At 45.1% G+C, this 25,504-nt stretch overlaps 1 protein-coding gene across 23 annotated transcripts in view; it reads right to left on the bottom strand.

Moving 5' to 3' along the window:
* Positions 1-25,504, bottom strand: part of camk2b1 (calcium/calmodulin-dependent protein kinase (CaM kinase) II beta 1) — a 61,067-nt gene that overhangs the window by 5,355 nt on the left and 30,208 nt on the right. For 3 of the 23 annotated variants that reach the window (XM_034596940.1, XM_034596941.1, XM_034596939.1), the window contains 11 exons: positions 22,593-22,688; positions 17,182-17,219; positions 14,709-14,741; positions 10,741-10,809; positions 7,745-7,789; positions 5,550-5,598; positions 2,316-2,405; positions 1,647-1,790; positions 1,198-1,368; positions 407-482; positions 214-308 (listed from right to left, as the gene is read on the bottom strand). In XM_034596940.1, the coding sequence (XP_034452831.1) occupies positions 214-308; positions 407-482; positions 1,198-1,368; positions 1,647-1,790; positions 2,316-2,405; positions 5,550-5,598; positions 7,745-7,789; positions 10,741-10,809; positions 14,709-14,741; positions 17,182-17,219; positions 22,593-22,688 (906 nt within the window). The remainder of the gene's footprint in view (positions 1-213; positions 309-406; positions 483-1,197; positions 1,369-1,646; positions 1,791-2,315; positions 2,406-5,549; positions 5,599-7,744; positions 7,790-10,740; positions 10,810-14,708; positions 14,742-17,181; positions 17,220-22,592; positions 22,689-25,504) is intronic. The other 20 variants (XM_034596948.1, XM_034596947.1, XM_034596950.1 and 17 more) reach the window with 16 other exon arrangements.

Here is a 25,504-nt window from a genome sequence, read left to right as displayed (position 1 = left end):
ACCCCTGTGGTTTTCTTATATATAAATAAATCTGACTTGACATGACAATAAAAGCTTGAACTGTGATAAAGAGAAAACTGATAGTGGCACCACGCAGGTGTTTGAAATGAAAGGATAAGAACTTACTGAAAGTAAAGATCAATAAGAGAAAGCACCAATGAGTTAGAACAGCAAAACAACTGCAACAAATACCCATACATCTATCGATCTTACGGTTCTCAAAGTAAAATCTGTGGAAGTCCATCCCCTCCACCAGGTTGCCCAGCGCCTCCGGCTCGAAGGAAGTCAGCCCGTGGTCGCAGATCTTACTGAAGAGAAAAGATCACAACAGGTTTTTTAATGAAGCCACATGTTCAGCACGTCAACAAGCCAAAGACAAACCACACGTCCCAAAATCTAAACTCACGCATATGCCTCGAAGTCTCCGTTGTTGATGGCCTCTATCAGCTGCTCGGTGATCTTGATGATTTCTTGTTTGCGCGCTGCACAGAACAGTGAGAACAGATGTTAGTCAGAGGTCGTCGCAGCAGCTGGACGGACGGAGAGGAGTTAAAATCATTTTTATTTTATCAGTTCATGTGAACACGTGTACTGAGAAAACTGCAACTGGTGAAAATTCGATGTCAGAAATATTCCAGCTTGTCTTGCTGTTTGTGTAATGAGCTGGAAAAACATGTTTCATGGTGAAATTACTTTAATAAGAGGCGAGGAAATGTGCAGAATAAAACATCTAGAGCCTTTGCTCGTCATGTGATCCGGAACAACACGCTTTGATATGAGCACACACAGGGTTTCTCCTCGTATCACTGCAAACAACGTCGATGTATTTAACCACGTCCCAACCAAGCAGCCTAACGATGCATGAATCCCTCAGTCAGTGGAGTTGTTAACGCTCAGAGCCAACGAGCACACACGTCCTGATGCAACATCGCTGACAAAAGAGCAACTGAACTCAATGTTCTTCACCCAAAGCAGATCAGCGACTGTTAAATTCATCCAGCTCACACACACACACACACACACACACACACACACACACACACACACACACACACACACACACACACACACACACACACACACACACACACACACACACACACACACACACGCCTGCACTGAACTCCTGAAAATGTTATTTGGATTAAGCCCCCGATCGGCTTCCATGCAGCACGCCGGCTCGTGCTCGGTACTCACTCTGGGAGGAGGACAGGGGGGGGCTCGAGGGGGAGTGAGGGGGGGGTGGGGAGATGGAGTGTGCAGGTGGAGGGGCGGCCCTGGCGCTAGGGGCCAGCGCAGCATCACTCTCAGGCGCAGGGGCCACTGGCACCCTGCGGACGCTGCTTACCAGGTCGGTGAGCCGGGACACTGATCGGTGTCCAGACAGGATGGATGATGATGGACGGATGATGGATGGAGGGATGATGGTGGAGGTGATAGAAGGCAAGAACAGGATAGAGTGAGAAACAAAGGAGAGGATACAAGTATGAAAGAAAGAAATCCCCTCAGGAAATGTCACTGATTCTGGTAATCTATCATAATTTAGCCCCAAGAAGCATCATCTTGGTGCAAATTCAGGTTTTTAAGTCTCGTGGCCACTTCTCCTCTCGACCGCACGCTCCCCATTCCTGCTCCTTTCTACTCACTCTGCATGGGGACGGCCGGGGTGTGCGGAGGGGAGGGGGCTGAGAAGACAGCGGGAGGCGGCGTGTCGGTTCTCCCTTCGCCGTCGGACACGGGCCCTGAGCCCCTACGCACCGAGCCCAGCAGGTCAGCAAACTTTGCAGCGGCTGAGTTTCGGAGGGAGGAAGAGGAGGGGGGGGAACATGGGAGACAGAGCACTTGAGGGAACTGGGACAAGATGGCGACCAAACGAGACAAAAGGTGAGACGTGTCAAACAGCACTGACGCCTCTGTCTCCTGTCTGAACACAGAGCAAAATCCATGCTTGGGAATCTAATGACGATGATGTGACTGTCACCAGTATTGACTTGCTGTTCCACATTTATGCAAAAGAGGGAGACAAGCAATTAATCTCAACACACGTGGCGTGGGCGGAGCCGCAGGGAGGAAGGGAGCGATGGCGGAGGAGTAGAAATACTACAAAACATCAGTGTTTTTTCATGACGCCTTGTTTCTCTCCACTGTTTATGTTGTTATTAGATATTTTACATGGAGAGAAAGACGTCCTGCTGGTTCTGATTACATCCGAGCAGACGTTAGGGGTTTAGACGCTTTGAATGCATGCAGGGTTTAGTCAGGGTGTGAGTGTGTGTGTGTTACAGGCGGAGTCTGGCGAGGCCATGCTGACTTACAGTGCACGGCAGCCGAGGAACCCTGAGAGCTCTCGGGCTGGGAGCTTGTGCTGGACTGCGCCTTAAGCGAGCTGTTGTCTAAGCTCTTCCCTGATAACGTGCACAGAATGAGACCAATCACACACGTATATATGTAAGAAGAGATGACAACCGTATTGCACACATTGCACACGAAAACAAAGACAGAGGGGATGTCACAGTGAGGAATAATCAGAGCAGGGGGGGGGGGGGGCAGATAAATACAAGATGATGAACCCACTCAACCTTCACTTTTTCTCGCTCTCCGAAATTACAGCTACTTTTCACCGACAACCCTCTGTCACTGCATCTCATCGGGAAAAGAATCACTTTCCTCATTATCCCAGTTAATGGCTCCAGTTCAACTGCGGCTGCCGCATGTGCCGTTACACTGAGGCGTTAGATTTCCAGCGAGCAGAGGATGGATGATGATAACCAGAGAGTCGGATGTTACTCATTACGGCTCGGCTGTTCTATCAGCTGGCACAGAGGGGGAACGCATGAACACTCGCTGACAAGTAGAGGGGGGAGAAAATGTCCCTGCAGGAATTTAAAAAAAGAAGAAGAACAGATGGCTGGCGAAAAAGAGATGGCACATTAATAGAGGTATTATTGCAGCCTCACAGGACTGTTTCATCATCCATCCGTCCACACTGCGTATCCTTTGAGGGTCTCAGGGGGGGGGGAGCTGGAGCCAAGTGGTGGGTTACACCCTGGACAGCAAATCACAGGTCAAACATAAAGAGACCACTCACGCTCACATTCACACCAAAGGTCAATTTAGAGTCTACAATTAACCCCAGGAAGCTGCAGGACCCGGAGGAAACCTGCGCAGACGCTGGGAAATGCATGTTCCACAGAGATGGCCGGGATTCGAACCGGGGCCCTGCTCGCTGTGAGGCAAATATCAATCAACAGAAAAAGGTGGTTGGATCGACACGTGATCATTGGGAAGTACAGTGCAGGAACATCCCAGGTTCTAATTCTACAGATGTCAGAAGTAGAAGAACGTCCTAGTTAGCAGTTTATCAGCAAGTGACCCGATAGATTACAACTGAAGAATGATCACAGACACAGATTAGATTAACGAGCCCCGTTGAATATTCCCTTGTATGAAAGCATTGGGAGCAACACAAACAGAAATGTGTTCACATGCTGTGAAAGCCAGCTCAGGTGTTGGGTTACAATCAGCTGTCGAGCTCTCGTTGACCTGTCGGGACCCAACACAGGCAAAGCAGACAAAACCCAGTTCCAGCCAACACCGGTCCTCCCACACTCACCTGGCCCTGGTGGTTTTCTGACCGTGCGCTAATCCGCCGCTTCGTTTCTTAAGGGTCTGACCCTGCAGTGTGAGACTGACACTATCTGAGGGTGGCGCTAGCAGAGCAGTGAGTCCTCAGCACCTCTCTGGACACTCCGGCTCCGGCTTCCTGCCACCGACGCTAAAATTAGACTCCAACCCCTGTAGCCCCCGAGCCCCCAACAGAAGGTGCCCTTGCCCTCTCCATTCCTGTGGGGGGCGGGGGGGGCTGGGATTCCAATTTGGGACCTTGGAAGGGAAGGAAGTGGGCAGGGGGGAGGAGACCTTTCACCGTGGGTACAGGGGCAGTACAGAAGAGTCAGGGGGGATTGCTTTACAGAATAAACAATGCAGACTTTCACACTTTCTACATAAATCAAAGTAGCTCCCGTAGAGAACTGCTTGATAAATCGTAGCACTGGTTCATTTTCTCACAGGCCAACATGAAGCATGGCTCTGACGAGGCGGCCAAAGAATTGGTGACATAGCAGCAAAGCCTCTACAGGGAGGAGGAGGAGGAGGAAGAAGAGGAGGAGGAGGAGGAAGAAGAGGAGGAGGAAGAGGAGATGGAAGCGCACATTCTGTTCTGTATGCTGGGCACCGAAATGATGCGTTCATGACCCGATTTAGATGCATTGTACTCAGCTCAGATGAGGAGAACACGGGTGTTTGAGTGTGCTGGCAAAGATACACACAAACACACACACACACACACACACACACACACACACACACACACACACACACACACACACACACACACACACACACACACACACACACACACACACACACACACACACACACACACACACACACACACACACACAAAGCAACTGCTCAACTCTGCAAGCTGATACCTCACACGGGCTCGTCAGTATTTCAGAGGTGGGTGTTTCTCAGTATTAAGGTTTCAGCCAAATGCCAACACTTTTGAGAAAGCCAAACCACAACAGCGTTACAAGGCAGTTTACTTTTCACAGACACACACACGCACAGGCACACAAACCAGTAATACATCCAGAATCCATGAGGGGTCAGTAAGCAGTCAGCCTTCTGGGCCTGGTAACAATGCTGGTGACATTTACACCTTCAACACATCAGGTGTTCCAATAACTCTAATTTTAAACAACATCAAATATTCATTTAGTTCGTATTGTTGTGATCATAAATGTTTTGGGGAGATTTTTTAAAAATGTCTTTAAGACGTTCTTTGTTCCACTTTGAACCTGTAAACTTTAAAAATAGTCAAGAGACACGATGACACAAATAGCTGCTCTGTCAGAAAATCAAAACAACTCAGAGAGAGAGACAGAAACATCCCATAATAGGCCATTAAAAAGTCAAAGTCGGTCACGATAGAGAGCCTCATCTCCACGTTGCATTTTCACCCTGAGGCTCGTGATGGTGCAGCAAAAAGAAAGGAAGCTCCAGCAGCCGTGAGGTTTCAGGACTTTCTGCACGCTCCCTGTTTAACTGCAATTTCTACGCTTTTTAAAAAGTGATGGCCACAGCTCACACTTTCATTCAAGGCAGACTCATTCAGGCCTCGACAATTATGTCGGTAACAAAAGAACTGCTTTCACCGCGAAGAGAAGTTAAGAATCCATTTCTTCTCTGAATGGTAATAGCAGAGCTTGTCAGAATCCACCTTCACAAAGCTGAAGACGTAACAGTCTCGTCTGTAATCAGCAATCAGCGGATTCCACTCTACTCCCCGGCTCAGCGTGCTAACCGCCGACTGTCAGACACTTGTTTTTAAAGCCTCTATTGTGTAGAAAGAGAGAGAGAGATACTTCTGAAAACGACAGGCGGCTCGTTGTGAGGCTCTGTGGCTGCAACAGAAAAACTCCAAACAGCAGAAATGCCTTTTGTTTGCAGTGATCTCTAATCAATACTCAATACTTGTTTCTTACCTTTCACGTCCTCGTCCTCCACGGTGGTGTTGCTGCTGTCTGACGACTCCTGGGGATCAGACACACTCAGTCAGTTTGGGTTGGAACTTAGCAACAACATAGGCTGTATTTAAAGATGGACGACCTGCATGCATAGACCCTGCCTCGTCCATGTTAGTGGACAGGACGTGGACCACATAAAAAAGTCCCTTCAGGTACTTCTTATCACACTGATGCTGCTTGTTCAAGTAAGAATGAATTACCTGCTATGTTGAAACATAAGAAGGTTGTTGTTTTTGTTGTTGTTTGTCAGTAAAATCTACAGAGGAAGGATGCAGTGAGATTATTTTGATGTGGATCCATGTTTTTTTTTGCGAGATAAGACGTTTTTTCAACATCTCTGATGATTTCTCAGAGAATAATAAAAAAAACTGATATTTATGAGTGTGTGGAATTTGGTGCAGAATCAAATTCTAGTGGATTTAAATGTGTTTTCACGAGGGGACTATTGGGCCTGTAGGCGGGGGGGTACGCTCTCTGAAACGCTGAGACTAACATTCAATCCAAATGTGGAAGATGTCGATGTTAATAACTGGGATGTTTTGGCAAAATTTCTGGATCGTGGGAGGAAGTAGAGATGTGTCGTCCATCTTTGTTGACAGTCTATGAGTCGCACATGTAATTGTGCTGAACACACACGAAGACGCACATCAGAGAAGCGGTAAACACACAATCAGGACACAGGCCAGCAGGGGGCATATTCACGTCTTCACAAAACTAAATCTGAGAGGAGCAGAGATGCTTCAACACTGATTAATGTGGAATTAAACCCCAACAGATACCAAACAAGGACAAAGTTCGTTAGTCACAATCAGCTGCACATCTGGAAAGATAAAGTCAAACCATGCCGTCTAACCCCATCCCCCCCGATTCCCCTCCTCAACAACACTGAGTCAATATTCCTTTTCTTCTTCTACTGTGTGTATGTGTGTGCATCACAACGTGTGGTCAAATGGCGTCTGTCCTCCACAGGGCGCTCTTTCTTTTCAAGTCAATGGGATGAGCTCCATCCATCTATAGTATCTATACTGGCAGAATTGATCCTCAAAGGGCAACTGGTCGTCGTAGGAGGGAGCTGCAACCTACTGGTCTGTCATACTGGTCTGTCCTCCTGGTCGTCTCACTCTTCACAGGCTTTCACCTAATTTTCCAATTAGCCGATTAAACGAGCCTAAATTCCCCTGCGTGTCGAGTTGAGAAACCCATTGACCCCGTTAGCGGTGCAACACGTGCACGAAAAAGCCTCGCAAGCAAAAAGCACAAGAGCGGTTTTAAAGCCTTTTCAAAGATCTGCCTGTTACCTGCTGAGAAGAGTGAAGTGTTTTTGAGAAAACATGTGTGAGGGAAATAAACAGAAACATCATAAAGAGTGTGATTACACCTCCAGCTTGTTTTCTTCTGTCTGATTCATAGAGACATTCTGTCACTTCTTATTAGAGCTTCTAATATGTGAGCTACTCTTTTATGATCCAGTTAAGTTTATGTTGTTTAACATCATGATTGACAGCTGAGACTGACGAGAGTGGCAGAAATCAAATCCAGGATATTTTGGCTTCACTTCTGGATGGTGGGAAGAAGTGGAGATCCGTCGTCCATCTTTGTGTTCAGTCTATGATTTAAAACTTGTTGTGCTCACTCAGTTGAGAAAATGGCCTGAGATACAAACATAAACTGTTCTCAGTTCAGTATCTGTCTAAACAACTTTCTGATTTCCTATGTAGCTGCTTTTTGTGCTTCTGTTATAACCAGTGGACTTTACTCTGAGGACGGACCCAACATATAATGCAAAGATCAACCAGCTGTGATGTAAAACCTGCGTTTGGCTCAAAAACCAAGTTGTTTCCCTTCATCTCTGTCTCTCTCTCTCTCTCTCACACACACACACACAAACACACACAAACACACACACACACTCGCTTGTACATGCCCGCCCTGTTCTCCTCATAGTATAAAGTCATTTATCTGAGGTGTATAATCTGTAGCAACACACACACAGACACGTGCACATACACATACACGTTAGTCAACCGACGCTGTGGTGCGCTCGCACAGATGCACGATGAACAGATTGATCAAAAGGCAGGAGAAGATGAGGAAGAGGAGGAGAATGACAGAGAAGGTTAAAGAGCAGGTCAGGAGTGGGGAATGATGTGTACCTTTGTTCCATCTATTGGATTATGGATGACGGTTGTCTGAGGTTCCTGCAGGAGGAGGAGGAGGAGGAGAGATGGAATGAACGAGAGAAAGAAGAGAAAAAGGAGCGAGAGAGAGATAGAGAGAGAGAGGGAGAGAAAAAACAAATTGCATAAAAAGAAAATGGCCGGAGAGGAAGAAAGAGGTGATATGAATGTTGGATGGAGAGAGGGTGCTTGTTAAGGTCGGTGGAGAAGAGAGAGGAGAGGGAAGAATCCTCCAAAGTGACAGAGTGGGTGGATGAGCTGAAACTGTAATTTGGAGTCCGTTTAGTTCTCTGAGGACTCACACACACACACACACACACACACACACACACACACACACACACACACACACACACACACACACACACACACACACACACACACACACACACACCCTGAGGAAAGAGGGTTGCAATCAAAACTGTGACATTTTTTTAAAACCTCGGTCTTTCCAGGGTTTTGCTGAACATGGATCTATTTCCCTGCTGCCCTGCCGAGCATGAAGAAATCTCAAAATGCCTCTGATGCCCGACACGATGCAAATATGAACTGAATCAACAGGGTTGTTCAGTCAAAGGGACAAACATACACGTTCTAACACAGACAAACACCAACCTCAACATCTAACAAGACGCAGGCACAACCAGCGACAAGACTTCAGATGTCCCACAAGATGAAAACCAGGTCGTTCTGCTGTTTGACCATTAAATACTGGTGTATGGAATCAGCTCAGTCTCTCCTTTTGATTGGATTGAAACTAATCACTACATTTATAAATGGCTTTTTCCAGCTTCTTCACCCATTCCACCAGGGGCGATTAAGGGTTAAGTTTCATGCCCAAGGACAGTTGGGAATGTGGACTGGGGAAGCTGGGGATCGAACCACCGACTTTTCAAGTTAGTGGATGACCAGCTTCACCACAATAATCTCATCGTCTCGTATCTTAGATCCCATTCCTACAAAGTTGCTTAAAGAAATTCTCCCCCAAATAAATAGGACTTTACTGAATACAATCAATCGCTATCATCAGGATATGTACCACATATTTCTACAGCCCCCCCCCCCCAAGAAGACCGGTCATCAGCTGTCTCCCTGGTGATGATGGCGGTGTTGTCAGGGCAACCATCTCCCAGGGAAACGGGCACCGGTGGCAACTTGGGCGATGACGACGAGTGAGAACAAAGTATCTAAGGTTTGCAGATTCGTGGAAGGGGGCGCGTGCCGATGGCGTCGGGTAGAGCAGCATCTTCAGGGGACAGATATCTGCGTGAAATTTGATGCAGATCCAAGTAAAAATCTGATCCCGTAAATGTAGATGTGCTTTAACTACTTCTACTATGAGCACTGGATTATTTCAGGTACTGACTCACTGCTCCACAGGAAAAACCTGTGGGGCAGTCGAATGCAAAAGTCTGGACAGTTTGAAAATCTGTGGGCAGATCTTCATCCTAAAAATACCTCTGATCTGAGTGAGATGCTTTTTCAGACTCTGAGCCGGCCGGCTAGTAAAACACAGGGCAAGCTGAGGTATCTGCCAAAGGAAAGAGTAAATGAAAACTCTCTTACTATTACATTTGAGTCCAAGAAACAAAAGCTAAGTTGTATTTAGTTGTATTCAGAATCGTGTTTATTGCAAAGTCAGTATTACTCATACAAGGAATTTGCTGATGTGTGTTTGACATGTTTAGATACGTGCAGCGTAACACAGATATATATTTAGTGAGCAGGAGTCCCGAGGAGAAAACCCAGAGCTGTGTTTCATGTCTGGGTTGGTGAGATCATTACTGTGGCATCCAGGACTCAGTCACCAGTGATTTATTGAGTGTGACTACTGGTCTGGTTGTGTCACTGGAATGATATAATGTGCTATTCTGACCTAATAATGTCACAATATGTGTCAGAGACATAACGCTGCTCTCACAGCCTCTAAAAAAACTCGGTGCTGGAATGTTCAGACACAGAAAACATGACTGAGCTTTTTTTTTTTTGGGGTCCCTAATTGGACATAAACCATCTAATTTCATTTTGTGACTTAAAACACATTTTTTTAATGGAACTACACTGATATTCAGAAAACTACCGCTTATCTAAGTGAGTCTTTAAATGGCAGAGAGCAGCCTGGAGCCGCTCCGAGAGGCAGTTTGGCAGAAAGAGGAGAGCACGTGCTGTGAAGCGTCCTGTAGCTCTTCACCCTGAGTGATTAGCGGCGCATTCGTGCAACACTGTGGATAATTTGAGTCACGGAAAACAGAGCGAGGATCTTTATATACAGTCCGTGGCGAGGATGCAGATCTTTACAGTTTGTAATCAGAGGTCAGACAGATTAATGATGGTGACAGTGAACGCTTCACGCAGCTCTTTTGTGCAGTGGTTTAAGAAGATGTAGATAGGACGGACTTTGGATCACTACAATAGCATGAGGTGCAGAGTGTAGCCCAGTTTAAACAATCCTGTGATGTCTAAAGCTTAATGTACAAGATTTAAATGTTTGCAGTTCATTCATCCATCCATCCATTATCTATACTGCTTATCCTCTGAGGGTTGGGGCAAGTCCCAGCTGACATGGGGTGAGAGGTGGGGGGGCAGCGCTTGTCCACAGAGGCACAAGTAGGAAGGAGGGGGTAAATCGCACTGACAGTCCTGGCAGGCATTGGCTGCCTCTTCCCGTTTGGCAAACTTTAACTGACACAGAAAATGACACGGCAGCAGCGTATAAAGCCGAGAGCGAGTCACACAGCATCCCCACCTGCCGGGGGGGGGGGGGTTATGCCTGACATCACCTGCTGGTTACGTGTTGCCATGACAGCGGCGATGGCAAAGATCGACCACAGCCCGAAAAAGACAGACAAGAGAGGAGGTGAAGAGAGAGGGGAGCGAGGCAGGGGGAGAGTTAGGGTCCTGAGGAGGTGGGACAGACCGACACACACACATGTACAGGTGGGGGGGGGGGGGGGGGGTGAGGAGGTAAATACCAGAGCAGGTGAAGAGGTGTTTCCTTTGGGGCTGGTGACTATGCTGTTTTTGGTGCTGTTTGTCTGGGGCTGTGCAGGAGAGGAGGAGAGGGAGGAGACACAACAAGAGTGTTAACAACAGCAAGATGTGTGTGTGTGTGTGTGTGTGTCCATGCATCCATGTGTGTGTGTGTTAGAGACAGTTTTTCCATCTTCATCCATCCTCAGTGATCTAAAGCAGGTTAATGCTCGCACAGACTTTTTATCTGACCTCCCAGGTTGTTTCAGACTCATTTCTCGTCACTCCTGTGTTTATTAAGTGCGGAATGAATTTGAGGCCGATCAGTCACTTTTCTGATGGTGTTACGTGATGGATAAGAATCTAAAAATTATTGAAACTAAGAATTAATCAACCATTGAAAATAGATTTTTTTCCCTGTTTTTTTCCCTGTCTGTCAACTGTGTGATGGATAAGAGTGTACAAATCTAAATTTAAATATACTTCAAAAACCATTGGAACTATTAATCAATTTCAGAGTCAACAAATTGAGGAAATTACTAATTAAAACAAATAATTAAATCCTCAACATGAGCTGGACCTGGATCAGCAGAAGATGGATGGATTCACCAAATGAATAAACTCTGATGGTGTTACGTGATGGATGAGAATCTGAACAAGCCAATGAGGCACAGTAAATATGTCTGAGTGTAGATGGCAGACAGCAGCAGCAGCAGTGATGAAAGGGTTTTGTAAAACATGAATTCACATGAGCGATCTATAATCGTGAGGGACGACACTGTGTTGACATCACCTGTGACTCCCGCTGCTTCGCAACTGTGTCATTTGTCCGTAATGAACCTCCTTCATCAGCTTCTATCAAATGTTGCTTTGAAGACCACACATCAAAGAGCGGCGGCCGCGGCTCCTTTTAAACCTTTATCACATCTGCATTGAATCTACATGACATCCATCGTGAAAAACCTGCTTCAGAGAATATTCTTGAGTCGTGGGCGAGGAGGTGAATCACCCAAGTGACTCGCTGTGAGGAGTCCGCTGCTGTGAGAGAGATTTTAATCAAGGAGAAGTTTCACATCGGAGCCGTTTCATTTCTCCGAGATGAGGAGGTCGAGAGAAGGGTCGGATTGTTTAATGCCCCATTCAGCCTTTATACGGTGGGAACGTTAAAAGCGAGAAAACATTTGGTGAATTCAAGGACGTCAGGGCGAGGTTCGCAGAGTTAGAGTTCGATTTAAGACGTTTTAATGTTTTATAACTTTGATACATACAAATATAAGTATATTTACCTAATTCATATAATTCTGACATGTTAAAACCTTTGGCTACCAAGACAATACTAACTAATGATTAGTTTAATTCCCCAAAGATATTTAGTTTACTGTGAAATCTAAATGAAAAGTGTTTAAATAGACCTGGACCCGGATGAACAGCAGAAACCCAGTGAATGGATGAAGATATGAAAACCCATTAAATAAAGAGTGTTTGATAATTGTCCAGTTCAGTGATGATGGTGTCGAACAGCGACACTGATTCACACTCACTGAATTTGTAGCAGTTTGACAAACTGACTTGCAAGACGGACAGGAAGTGTGTGTGTGTCTGTGTGTGTGTGTGTCTGTGTGCATGTGTGTGTGTGTTATAGGAGAAGAGAGGAGACAAAGAGGAGCTTAAACATCAACACACACAAGTGCAAAAACACAAAATACACACAAAGCAGGCAGGAAAATAAAAGCTGGTGTAAGCCGACAGTAAGATGACATATAGACGTTTTCACACTAAACCCCCACCCCCCACCTCACACACACACACACACACACACACACACACACACACACACAACCAACCAAAGCCGTCACTCCGCTGCCTCTGCCCCCGACAGGCAGGAACAGGACATGTTTTCCTCAGCTCAGCAGCGATTAGCCGGTGAACTCGTCTGCAGGATGAACTCATGTTTAATAAAGTGTCTCGATGACGGCACCTTGAAAGCAGCAGGATCATGGTGATGTGGTTCAGTTCACTCAGCCAGAGGTCGTGTGTGGAGAAGTGTTTGACACGTCTTCACAAATTCAACACAGTTCAAGGATGTTTCCAGGGACGAGGAAGGGCAACGTGGGTAAAAGTGTCCACAGGGGGGGGGGGCAAAGACATCAGTGCACAGGGAGAAGAGAAGGTGGGGCCGCAGGAAGAAGGTCAGGTGAGAAGGAACAAGAGGGTTAATCAGGGCAGAGGAGAGGAAAATGAGTTGGGAGTCAAATTCCCTTCCAATTCACTTGGCTTAATTTGAAAAAATAAAGAACTTCATCCAAAATTGCTGTTTCGTTTAACGTTTTTAAATCAAGTGCTTAGAGGAGGACTCGGGAGCAATGATGCTCCCACCAGGGTTGCCAGGTCTGTGGTTTTCCCGGGGAATTGGGCTACGCGGGTTGAATTTGTTGTCTATGGGTTGGTTAAACCTTCGGAAATGATTTTAATTCTCTATCGTTTGCCCATTTACACAAAGCACACAAACTAAATTATTACATTTTACCTTCTCTTCTGTTTTTCCTCCTCCACCTGCCTCGATAACATGAATTTACTGTTTATACGTCATTTGCATTTTCTGTAGTTAGTGCAATTATGTCATTTGTGTATTTATTGTGAGAAACCTTTATTATTAAAAGGTTGTGATAAGATGTTTCAGCTGAAATAAGGTAAAGTTATCCAGACAGGAGGAGAAGGGAAAACAGAAGCCAAAGTAAAAACTAATAATTTAGTCTCCACGTTCACTGAGCTATATTTTATTTATGATAATAAACTGTGTCAGATAATGAGGTCATTTAAGGGCCTTGGATAAAGAACTGTTATGATTTAACTGTTTTTAATGCTGCTACACTGAGTTCCAGTATTATTTATTCAGCAGTTTTCTTCAGACAGACCTGGTAACCCTGTCTCCCACCTCCCTATTCTTTAACTCTCACTTTTTTTGAGTTTGAAGCTTCTGCATCGTTCTGTGTTAAAACTACAAGCACGAGCACCTGTTCTAAAAAAGCAGCCCCTGACAGATCTGGAGCAGCGTCCCTGGAGAAACTGATGGAAACATCCTGCTTCCATTACGTCCTCAGAATAATGTCAGGGTGAGTCTGGTGGCAGTGCACTTTGCAAGGCCCAATGCTGAAGTACTGTATGAGGTGCCTGTCTTTATTAATAAGAGGTGTTCTGATACCAATACCAGCATCAGAAATGTCTCTGAAGCTGCTGAAAATGCCGGGTCGGGTGAATCTATGTACCAATTTGATACCACGTCTTTAAAGTACGTTCGTTTCAACCACATAAAACTGGAATTTTCTTTTCCAAGAAACCACCGGCAAGTACTGTTTGATTTCTGGCAGTGCAGCGTTAGCCTGAGCTGCTAATATGTCAGCAATTTGGAAACACTTCAGTTTGGAAAGACCCCCAAGTAAAACAGCGACGTGCAACATATGTGAGACGTGAGTGTTAAATTCACTTCTATTTAAAGGAAGTAGTTGTTGTGTATTCGTAGATTTATTTGCTTGTGTTCCTTTTCAGTTATGACATTTTAAACTAGATAATAAAAGAAGTTCTATGGTATTTATTCTCTGTGATATCATCACTTCCATACAGAGTAAGTATACGTCAGTTAAGTCCAGGTATCAGAATCAGAACCGGGAATGAAAGAGTGGTATCAGAACATCTTTAGTCTTTATGAGCAGTTCAATATTCAGTTTCTGTTAACATGTAAACTTTATAACTTCTAGAAAATAATCTCCAGACGGCTGTTTTAATATAAATGTTTCACGAGTGAGGCACCGCTGTGTCCCAGGTGAATCGTGAAGGGAAGGAGACTTGACTCCACCGATGAAATAAAGTAAGGGCAGCGAAAAGGTGAATGAAAAACAAACAACGGTTCACCAGAGGAGAGAGGGAGCAGAGAAAGGAATCACTGGGGCAGATGCATAAGTTGCATGCTCACCATATACTGAACAGTCGAGCTGGACTTGCGTTTCTGTCCTCAGGCGATTGATGGATGGACGGATGGATGGATGAATAGATGGATGGATGGCAGAAGAAAGTGGGGGTGGGGGGTAAAGTGACCATTGACAACAAGTGAATGCACTGATACACAGAACAGAAGAGAACTTGTCAGACTAAACCAAAAGTTGTACATTTTGCAACGCAGTCTTCAAGAAGAAGGACGAGTATTTGACTCAGAGAAGTAAGAGTTCAAAGCGAAGGAGGGGAGGTGCACGCAGACGGAGAGGAGCAGGGGTCTGAGAGGAAGTCATCAGGAAAAAGGACGAGAAAACTGTGACCCACTGTTCTCCTGTCGACACATTCACAGCATTTGGGGCAACACAGAAGAAAGAAGAGCAAGAGAAGGAAGTTTATACCAAAGAATTCCCCCAGAACTCATCTTAAATTTAAAGTCCCGACTCTAAATAGCTGTTCACTGTAGCATGTGTGTATTAATAAGTTATCAGCACAATTTGGGGACGTAGGTTCATGTGAGGACGAAAAATAAAGTGGAAAACAGACCCAATCTGGTTTTGGTTCAATGCATATGAATGCTACAGATCAAGATGTCAGTGTGGAGCGACACTGATTGAAATGCTGAATGGAGCAGCAGTAGTTGGCAGCATCGTGTGGCTGAAGGTGGCGAGAACTTAGGGCCCGTTTGCATGGAGCAGGTGCTGGAACCTGAAAAATGTCAGGTGCCGTTAAGCTTGAGTGACCCAGCGGGGGGTAAAGAAGGAGGACGGGCCGAGCAGAGGAGGTCAGGGTCGCCGAGAGAACAAGAGCACATGTGCAGGGAGGTGAAAAGAAGAAAAACGAGAGAAGGGGGGGGAAGGAGTGAAGCAGGGATTGAAGAAGACGCCTTTAGAAAAGGTTTGGGGCGAGTGTGTGGGGAGCCTGTTGCTAGGCGATGAGTGTGCCGCAGTGGAAGCAAGCGTCTATTTCTGTCGTCTGAGTTTCCAGGGTCCAGACTGGCAGCTATTCCTGGAACCAGAGTCACATTCCCTGCTGAACCGACTGAGCAGGGAGGGAGGGGGGGCATTCACACACACACACAGACACACACACACACAACACGCACTGCTGCACATGCACATGAGCAAATCACACATGCAGACACCCACGCTTACGCACACTCTCTATGTGCAGGCTTGCTAACACCCCCGCTTTCATTCTCCTTTTGAACTGACAAACGAGATGTATTAACACACACACACACACACACACACACACACACACACACACACACACACACACACACACACACACACACACACACACACACACACACACACAAACAACATATACAGAAACACACATCTGTATGTTCACATGCATGTGCACAAACCTCTACTTAATATGATGTAAAACGCTGAGGGGCAAACATGTTCATTTGCATTTACAACATGTTCCGCACTTTGTCGCACACTCTCGTGCAGACGTGCTGCACGCACGCACGCACGCACGCACGCACGCACGCACGCACGCACGCACGCACGCACGCAATCGTGAAAGCTGTGTGTGGGATGTGTTGCTGTAATGTGTGCGTGCACGAGCGTGGGATGGTGAGAGATCTTCATTAAGGGATGGGCAGGAATGTGGGGTTAAAGACCAGATGGGGTGAGCAGGAAGAGGAAGCACTGAATGAGGAGGAAGAGGCAGAGATGGAGGGATGAGAGGGAGAGGAAGTGATGGAAAGAACGAGTGGGGGGGGGGGCTGACAGATGGTTACATTTAATAATGGAGATGGAGAGGTGGCAATAATGAGCTGAATAATGCTGAATCAAAATAAAGGGCTTTCAGAGGGATGTGCTAGTTGAGGCTTGTGCACAGGCTGATACATGAACATACAGAAAAACACACGTGCACAGATACGTGCCCAGAGTGGAGCTGTGGCTTTTTACAACAATTATCTGTGAACGTCTTTACTTTAAACACCAGAAACAAGGCGTTTACAGACATGACCTGTGGATAAAGCGGCGAATCCCCTGCTGTGTTCAAATTCTCTGGACTTTCTGCTGACTTTATATACAAGGGGTCCAGGAGGAGGAAGGAGAAACCCCGGAGGCTCTCACTCAGACACTTGCATTCACACCTGCACCTCCTCCAGAGAAAGTGCAGAGACTCTCTGGAGTTCAGTGCATGTGTGAAAGCAGCTTTAGTGTTTCACAAATCAACGGGAAAATCCAACAGCTCCGATACTGATGCACAATATCTGAAAACAAAACCTCAGTATTCCCATATATCTCAAGACACACACATCCGATTAGATCGAGACAGACGCAACATTAATGAGAAAACACATTGAAAAGAGTGAGATTAGCCAGAAAGAAGCAGACAGTGGAGCTGAGGGAGGATGAGGAGGCAGGAGTGTGCAGCTCTGGAGAGTGAGTGAGACTCAAGAGGAGACTGAAGAGTGTGACGACTCTTACCTTGACATCTGCCTTTTTGTTGAGCAAGGTCTTCGCTGCTGCAATTGACAAGCACAGGCAAAACAAGTCGATCAGAGCCGAGAAAAAAGAGCAGGAACGGAAAGGTACAGCAACAAGGACTCAGTGTTTATCCGTGAAGCTCAACATCTGCTTTAAGCTCCATTAGAGCCTTCAGAGATTATATCTGCTTCACTTGATTTGAGTTTTCATTGAGTCGTAGCTGTGCTTTAAGTGTTTAAAGGAGACATATCAGGTTTGATCAGTTTCTCTTTCCTCTACTGTCTTGTATAGTTTATTTGTGCATGTATAAGTTCTGCAAAATCTGCTCCTGAAACTCCTGAAACACCTCATCAGAAGTCCCGTCCATCCTTTCAAGTAGTCCTACATTTGCATAATGCATGTCTAGCAGCTAGTCTGACACAACAAATTAAAATCATCATCAACCTGAATACGTACAAACCTCAGAGAGAGAGGCACATGTGAGGATCCCCCCCCCCCGGACGGACAGATGTGCAGTAGATAAGAAAGAGTTGGATCCTGATGTGAGTGATGTGTGAGTTCAGTGTTTTTCCTTCCAGTGATGCTGTGCAGCTAAAAATAACTATTGTGCCATTGCTGTCAATCAATATGGTGCCAAGCTCATTATGCAACCACACAAGTGTGAGTAATTGAATATCACTGGCTCCACTAGACAGACACATGAGAGTGATGTCTGGGCTTTTATAGGAGTAACAATCCAATGCTTTGTCAGGGAAACAAGTTCATTGTTTCACATCGACTCTCGTGCCAAGCGGCCGCGAGGAAGCCTGAACAAAGATGGCCGCCTCTCACGGCAGTCGTGCAAACCCGACTGTAAGCCCTGCCTTAAAGAGCCCTGTGGGGACCTTAATGAGGATTAGTCCATCAGTCTGCTCTCTAATGAAGGGTAATGAGGAAGAGGGTGAGGCAGGAGGGTTGGAGAGGAAGGACGATCGCTGCAGAGACGCTCCTCTGACGAGCGTAATACCCATAATCCCTCACAACAGTGGAAACTGCGCGCAGACGACACGCCACGGTCTGCGGGGCCTTCAGCGTGACTGCACAGCTGAAGCACGCAAACCAAGGTGGTCCAACTGCATTAGAGGGAGGCATGTTCACCCAGAGGGGCCCCGAAGATAAGAGCCGCGCTCCCAGTGATGTCCGTGAGGATGTGGAGGGAGGAGCAACACTTAGGAGTCGCCAGATGTGGACGAGATCTAACGAGCAAATGAGTGCATTTTTTACAGCTTATAAAGTTGATCCTGAAAATGCACTAAAGAAAAGAGCCTAGAGGAAGTTGGATTTCACAGGATGGGGCCTGAGTTTCTTATTTTTACCTCTGATATATTAAATTAGCCACTGAATAAAGTTGGCTGTTTATATAACAGATTAAAAAAAGCTTTTTCTCTCTTTTAAATATTTATAGGTCTGTATTTTTAGTGTGAGACCACATCAGTATTTATAGAGTTGCAGAAAGCATTGTTTTACATCATTGATGTTATTTGAGGACGTGTGTCTGTAACAGACCTGAATCCGTCGGCGCTACAGCGCGAGAGCAGTTTGGGAAATGAAAGAACCAATCGGCTGCTGGCGCTCGTCCAGACTCCGCCTCTCCCTCTCTTACCCCCACATCGGGACCTTTTAAGGGGCTGAGTGCAATTTCAGGTCTAATCAGATTCTATCACATCAGCTTCCAGCCACATTATATAAAGAACTATTTCTGGTGGTCTGGGATTTATTTATTTATTTTGTATATCTCTGTCTCGTTCTCTTTTTCTTTCTCTCCCCTCCTCTCTCTCTCGGTCTGAACAAAAAACTAACTGTACCACTTCCAAACATAATGATTGTAATGGCGATAATAGTAATAGTTGTTATAAATCACATTGGTGGCGACAAGACAAAGTATAATAAGTATTAATATTGTTTTTTGCTCTTTTATTATAAAATGTTTTCCTCCAAGATTAAGATTATTATAATTATTTTATAAGATTATTGTTCTAATTATGACAATATTGTTGTAATAATAATATTATCATAGTGGTTGGCCTATTATTATTATTATAGGATTATTAGTATTGTCATATATATCATATTTTCTTGATCCTACCTCCTTATGCTCACCCCCACATTATTATTATATAGAAAACACACAAACACACACACACAAACACACACACACTCTGTCTGTATGCATTGTTCTTGTCCTTGGATTGTTTTGTCAATGTCTTCTCTCTTGTCCTGATAAATAAATAAATAAATAAATAAAAACGAAGCCTGAATTCCGTGAGAATTTCTTCGTTTTGATTCCTTTGCTGTTCAGTGAATTCTTCTGGGGAAGCGAGAGGACATTTTAAAGTCATTCATGTCGTTCCCACTTATTTTCACAGTAGTAAAACACATCCTCATGAGACAAGATATAACTCAAGAGCGAGACAATAAAGACGTACTGATAAAAGTCAGACACAGCATGTACACTGTCCTACTCCTGACTATCCTGACTTTCTTTTTTTACTCTCTTTTTACTTTTCTGCCTCGGTGACATCGTGTCTCACGCTTGAGGGGAAGTCTGCATATTCAGAAGTCAAGGACGGAGCAAGAGGACGTGATAAAGAGGAAGTGGAGGGGATGTGACAGCGGCGTGAACGTGCACGGTTCCCTCCTCAGTCTCCTTCCACAGGCCGGTTGTTACTGAGGAGAAGAAACGCGGTCAGAGAAGTGTCAAGTTCACTCTCTCATATTCCCTGATGGCTTGGTAGAGGGGGGGGGATATGAAAGGAGAGCAGAGGAGCAGAGAAGGAAGAGGAGGGATGATGAAAGTAATAAGAGTGTTTTACTGAGCTCCTTCCAAACACCATTATTCTGTCAAAGTGGATTTTCTACTCAAGGCTGCTAACAATGGTTTAAATTCCAGTGATGATGATGAAATCTCAGTGGAAACCTGAAAAAAAATCAAACAATCAGACGTTGCTTAATTCAACCAGAAGGTGAAGAAGCAGTGGGTGCTCCTTACCTCGCCACAAATTACACATGAAGCAAGAAGAGAGAGGAGGAAGAGATTAAAACAAAAAAAGCATCACTGATAAATTCCCACTAAAAACATCGCAGGATGCACGACTGCAAGAGCGAAGCAAGGAGGGGCGTGGACTCGCATGAAGAGTCAGAGATAATCACATGAGACGTAGACGTTGGCATCTGCACCAAGCTCCTGAAGGGACCTTTTCAGGTGCAAGGACTTTTTTTGTATACTTTTAGTTTGAGAGCAGGACTTGTTGATTTTCTGATTTTGAAATGCTTTCACTTGACTAGCCCCAGCTTGTAATTAGAATTTGCCCTGCTTGTGCTCAAACTGTGGGCCTGTCACTCAGATATTTCTCTGTGCTCCCAAAACTCCTGTTTTTGAGGATTTCAGAGAAGAGCTGAAGCTGGAGTGCAGGAAATCTTCCCAAGCAACAAAATCTTTGAGCACAAAAACACAATTTGGGTGCAAGCAGAGCAAATGGAAGCACAAGCAGAGGCTGTGTGAGTGTGAGCGCAGGGCTTTGAGTGAGAGCATCACAAGATCTGAACATGCATACATGACTATGGACGATAGATCAAGGCTCCAGTAAGCCAGCGAAGGGGGAGGCGGTATAAATATTTGATTGAAGCCCAGTGGAGGCTGAGGGACACAGAGAGGACAGTGGAGTCCCAGTGGGCCAAAGAAACAAGGACGCTGCTACTACTTCTGTCTCCTCAGCTCAGTGCGAGACTGTCACGTGAAGCTCTTTGTCATTTAACGCCCGCAGTTCAGTCCCACAGACCCAGAGCGAACACATTAGGTTCACGTTCATGACGATGTCCTCAGCATCTACTGCAGCGGCACCGAATCTGAGAGAATGTTGGTGAGCTTGAATTTAACTGTATTGAAGTTGCTCAAATTAAAGAAAAAGAGCAAAATCGCCTTTTCCAGGAATAAAGCTCAGAGAAGCTGAGCTCACTGGTGAAGGCAGCCGAGGATGTGGCAGCTTCATGTTCCTCTGACCGAACAACAGCTAAGGGCGAGTAAATAAAACTCAAAACACGTAAATAAGACTCAGGGGATGTTGCTCTGTGGGAGGTCATAAAGGTTATAGCCTTAACAAGCTGATATGGCCATCGGGCAAACAGTGTTTCTGCAGTTTTAATTTCAGTCCTGTTAAAATGTTTTAAATCCATATTCTTTAAACTTTCAACACACCAGAAGATTATCTGTGATTTCTTCAGAGAACACTTCACGGATCTGGATATGTACTGTTTACAGAATGCGGAGTACTTGGGAGCAGCTGAGGGACACATCCTCAATGCATGAATAGTACAAAAGCACGTGTGACTTCATGAGAACCAGCCCAATCTTGCATCGTCCACAGCGTTCACCATGCTCCACAATCTCAGTGCTGCAGCGCATGCACCAGTCCAGTGCCCCATGCAGCATTCACCGTCAGCTCCCGGGCCGTTCCATCCTTTAAGTGACAGGGGTGAACTTTCCAGTGTCATTGTCAGACAGAGAAAAGAGAAAAGAGAAAAGAGAGAGAGAGAGAGAGAGAGGGGGGAAAAGGAGTGAGGGCGAAAGTGAGATATATGAAATGATGGTGGAGAGAGAGGGAGAGTGGGAGCAATGCTGGTGGAGTTGTAGAAAAGAAGAAGTGACCTGAGAGACAACAGTGACATGAGAGGTAGAAAGGACAGACAACAGGACAGGAACATGGAGTAGAGTGATGTGAGGGAGGTGAGGTGGGAGGAAAAGAGGAGAAGAAACAGAGGGACAGGACAGAAGTGAGTCCAGGCCATGCTCTGTGCTCGCTTGTGGAGATGAAGATGAAAGATGAAGATCAACACGGGTCAGTGGCGCAGCAGCCAGCCAATCAGATGTGAGACAGGAGGTGACGGATGAGCTGACATGGAGATATGACAGCAGTAGCTCGGCTTCCATCGTTTACATCATTTCAGATTTAAGAAATAACAAAGATTAATATCTCTCCATGACTGCAAAAATAAATTCTTCTTATTCATAAAGATATCAAAAATAGGAATAGAAGCAAACTGGTGATTAAAACTGTGAAGGTTTGAAATATGGCTTTATCTTAATATCTTAACATCCCAGATAAGCCATGGGATTTGCTCAGCCTTCCTCAGATAAAACCCAATATGACGTCTTTCCTAACACAATATTAATTAGCTCGATGGAATCCTCGCTAATGCTGCTTCTGATGATGAGACGCTGGGTGGGGTCGTTAGCGACGTGGTCAGCCATCATGCTCTGAGCTCCCATGCTGAGGAAGGAGGGAGGAAGAGGAGAGAGCAGATGAAAGAAGAGGAAGACCAAAGAGAGGGGGACAGAGAGAGGTGGCATGCCCCTGGGTGAGCCACCGTGCTACCTTGTTCCACCAGCCCTGCGGTTGTGCCGGCGGCTGCAGCCACTGCTGCCGCGGCCGCCGTGACGGAGGCCGGAGCGGTGGTCTGCCTGCTGCCCACTGTTAAAGAGTCCAGCACCGGGCACACAGGACGAAAGAGGGTTACGAGGAGAGGAGGAGGAGAAGAGGAAGAGGAGAAGGAGGAGGAGTGGCATTTAGAAAGAAGGGTAAAGGAGAAGGAGGTGAGAGGCAGAGGGAAGAGAGAGCAGAGGTGAGACACAGGGCTCATTAGTTCAGAGTGGGATTCATACACATAAACACTATGCGGCTGTGACACAGATTCTGTCACAGATGAATCCGCTGCGGTGACAGAAGAGAACAACGTCAGGGACACAGATCTTAACTCTCATCAGGGACGTTTTCAAAGCCTGCGATTTGTCTCTACAGCTGTTTTTAAGACATGAACTTCAGACAATAGGGTCCGGACATTTAGCAGAGTTTGTCTTTTATATATGAAGCAGGAGATTGTTCACAGCAGCAGGAAAATGTCCAGAACATCCAGGTGAAGGGTGGAGGCTGGATAGAGCGGCAGGAGGCAGGAGATGATATTTACATTTTACTGCAGAGATCTACTTGTGTTGCATCTTTACATGTACGGCTCCTCTTTTTAATCCTAAGATATTTGTATACATCTAGTTTTGTGTCCGTCACGTGTTAGAAACCTCATCAACACACCCACTCGCTCCCTGTGAATGTTCAGGACATTTTCCTGCTGTATTCTCACATGGACCCACTCTGACATTTTACTTGTGAGGTTGGCAGGAAAAAGTTCATGAAAATGTCTGAATATCTGACTCAGAGAAGACCAGGGTTTCTGCAGGTGTCAACAAGTTAAACACTTCGTAAGACCTCATTGAATGAAGACGTGTGTCAAGTAGGACAGACATGAGGGAATATCAGTGTCTCTTTTTTGTGTGCGTTTGTGTGCGTTTCTCTGTGCGTGTCTGAAAGCAGCTTAAGTGAAGTAGTCAAGTAGAGAATAAACCTGGAAACACCACGTTGTCTCTCAAACTACAGACAGTTGGTCTCTATAGCTTCTATTGGTCTTATTTGTAGTTTTATTACAGCGTGTTAACATCTGTATCATTGAGAAAGAACTACAACACACAGAGACATATGCATGCCACCCAAACATTTTAAAGTGGGATGGAGGTAGAATTAAAAGAACTTTAAAATAATCAAGACCAACCTAAACATATTCAAGACCTGGTATCTTTTAAGGCCTAAAATTCAGATGATTAAATTCGAGGTGTTTTTACACTTTTTGTCGACCGAGCAGAAACCCTGTTCACATTTGAGTTCTCACATGAGTTCCAGAGAACTTCAGGAACTAGTTCGGACTTCACAGTCTGAAAGCAGCTTATGACCTGAAAGCAGTGTTATTGTTAAATGATGATGATGATGATGATGATGATAATACAGAGTTTAGACAGCGTTAGTAAATGTTACATACAATGTGCTCACTAAACACTAAATGTGTGGCTTCACTGGAGATATTTATACAGTCATAATATACAATGAGAACATAGTGACCCATTGTGTAAGGCGCTGATGGCAAATTATTACTGAAGCTCCGTCTTGTGTGTGTGTGTGTGTGTGTGTGTGTGTGTGTGTGTGTGTGTGTGTGTGTGTGTGTGTGTGTGTGTGTGTGTGTGTGTGTGTGTGTGTGTGTGTATTTGCCGTTGAGAAGTGTCAGAGCGGCCGCTGTGACTCATGTTTTCTGAAGCAACATGCTTGCACACACACAAACAGAGATCACACACGCATACATTTCTACTGTATATGTGAAATACAGACATACTGGACATGAACAGTGGTCGTGACTCGTTAAAACAAAATGAAGGAACTACTTTGGATTCTTCATCACGCACCTCCAGGAAATAGAATCTCCCTCAAAGACGAATATTTTACAAATCGTCTCCACAGAAATTCAGACTTCTTGTTGCATCTTAAACGCTGAGATTGAAACGTCTCATTAAGAGAAACTGATTAATCCCTTTTTATTCTATAGATACCGGAATGTTTGGATGCAGTGAATCAGGGAAAAGAGGTTTGACTTCTGACTAAAGAAAGTTGTTTGTCAAAGAGTCTCTGAGGCACAGATTTGCTGTCGTCTGTCTTAGATTAGAGCAGAGATATAAAACCTTAAAGACAGTGTCAGCAAGTACAGAAATATACACAAATGCAAAGACAAGAACGGAGAGAAAAACACGTGCACAGCTTTCGGCTCAGGTTCAGTGTTTCCCCACGTTTTACCACAGCAGCTACTTCCATCAAGGAGGTTGTATCTTGTTTGGTTATGTTTGTTTGTCTCTTAGTTAGAAGGATTATGCAAAAACTACTGGACAGATTAGCATGAAACCTGGTGGAATGATGCATTATGGGTCAAGAGAGAACTTATTAAAGTTCGGTGCGGATCTGGATTAGAGGGCAGATCCAGGAACAACATTTGAATTGGTTTCTCACAGAATTATTCATATATCTTGATGGAAAATACATAAGGGACTGATATTTAGGAGAGTGTGGACTTTGGTGCAGATCCAAATAAAAATCCAGATGTAGTGAATTTAAACGTGGTTTCATGAGGGGACTCAGATTGTTTTATTTCCTCATTAAGGAAGAAGAAGCGCTTGAATGAAAATGAGGGGAAACACTGAAGCTGCACTGAGATGAAATGAAGATGTGATTTTGCTTTTTGAAAGCTTGCTCATGTAAAATTATGAATAAAACACGTATCTGTGGTGAAGGGACACATCTGGGTCTGTCACACAATGTTCACGGTTACCAGGGGTTTACAAAGCACATGCCACCATCTTGGAAGAACAGATCGTCCAAAAGAAGAAACTGAAACTGTCTTTCTTAGTGTGTCTCCTGTT

This window comes from Hippoglossus hippoglossus, chromosome 9, assembly GCF_009819705.1.
Source record: "Hippoglossus hippoglossus isolate fHipHip1 chromosome 9, fHipHip1.pri, whole genome shotgun sequence".
Lineage (NCBI taxonomy): Eukaryota > Metazoa > Chordata > Actinopteri > Pleuronectiformes > Pleuronectidae > Hippoglossus > Hippoglossus hippoglossus.
This window is presented reverse-complemented; position numbering and strand designations above follow the sequence as displayed.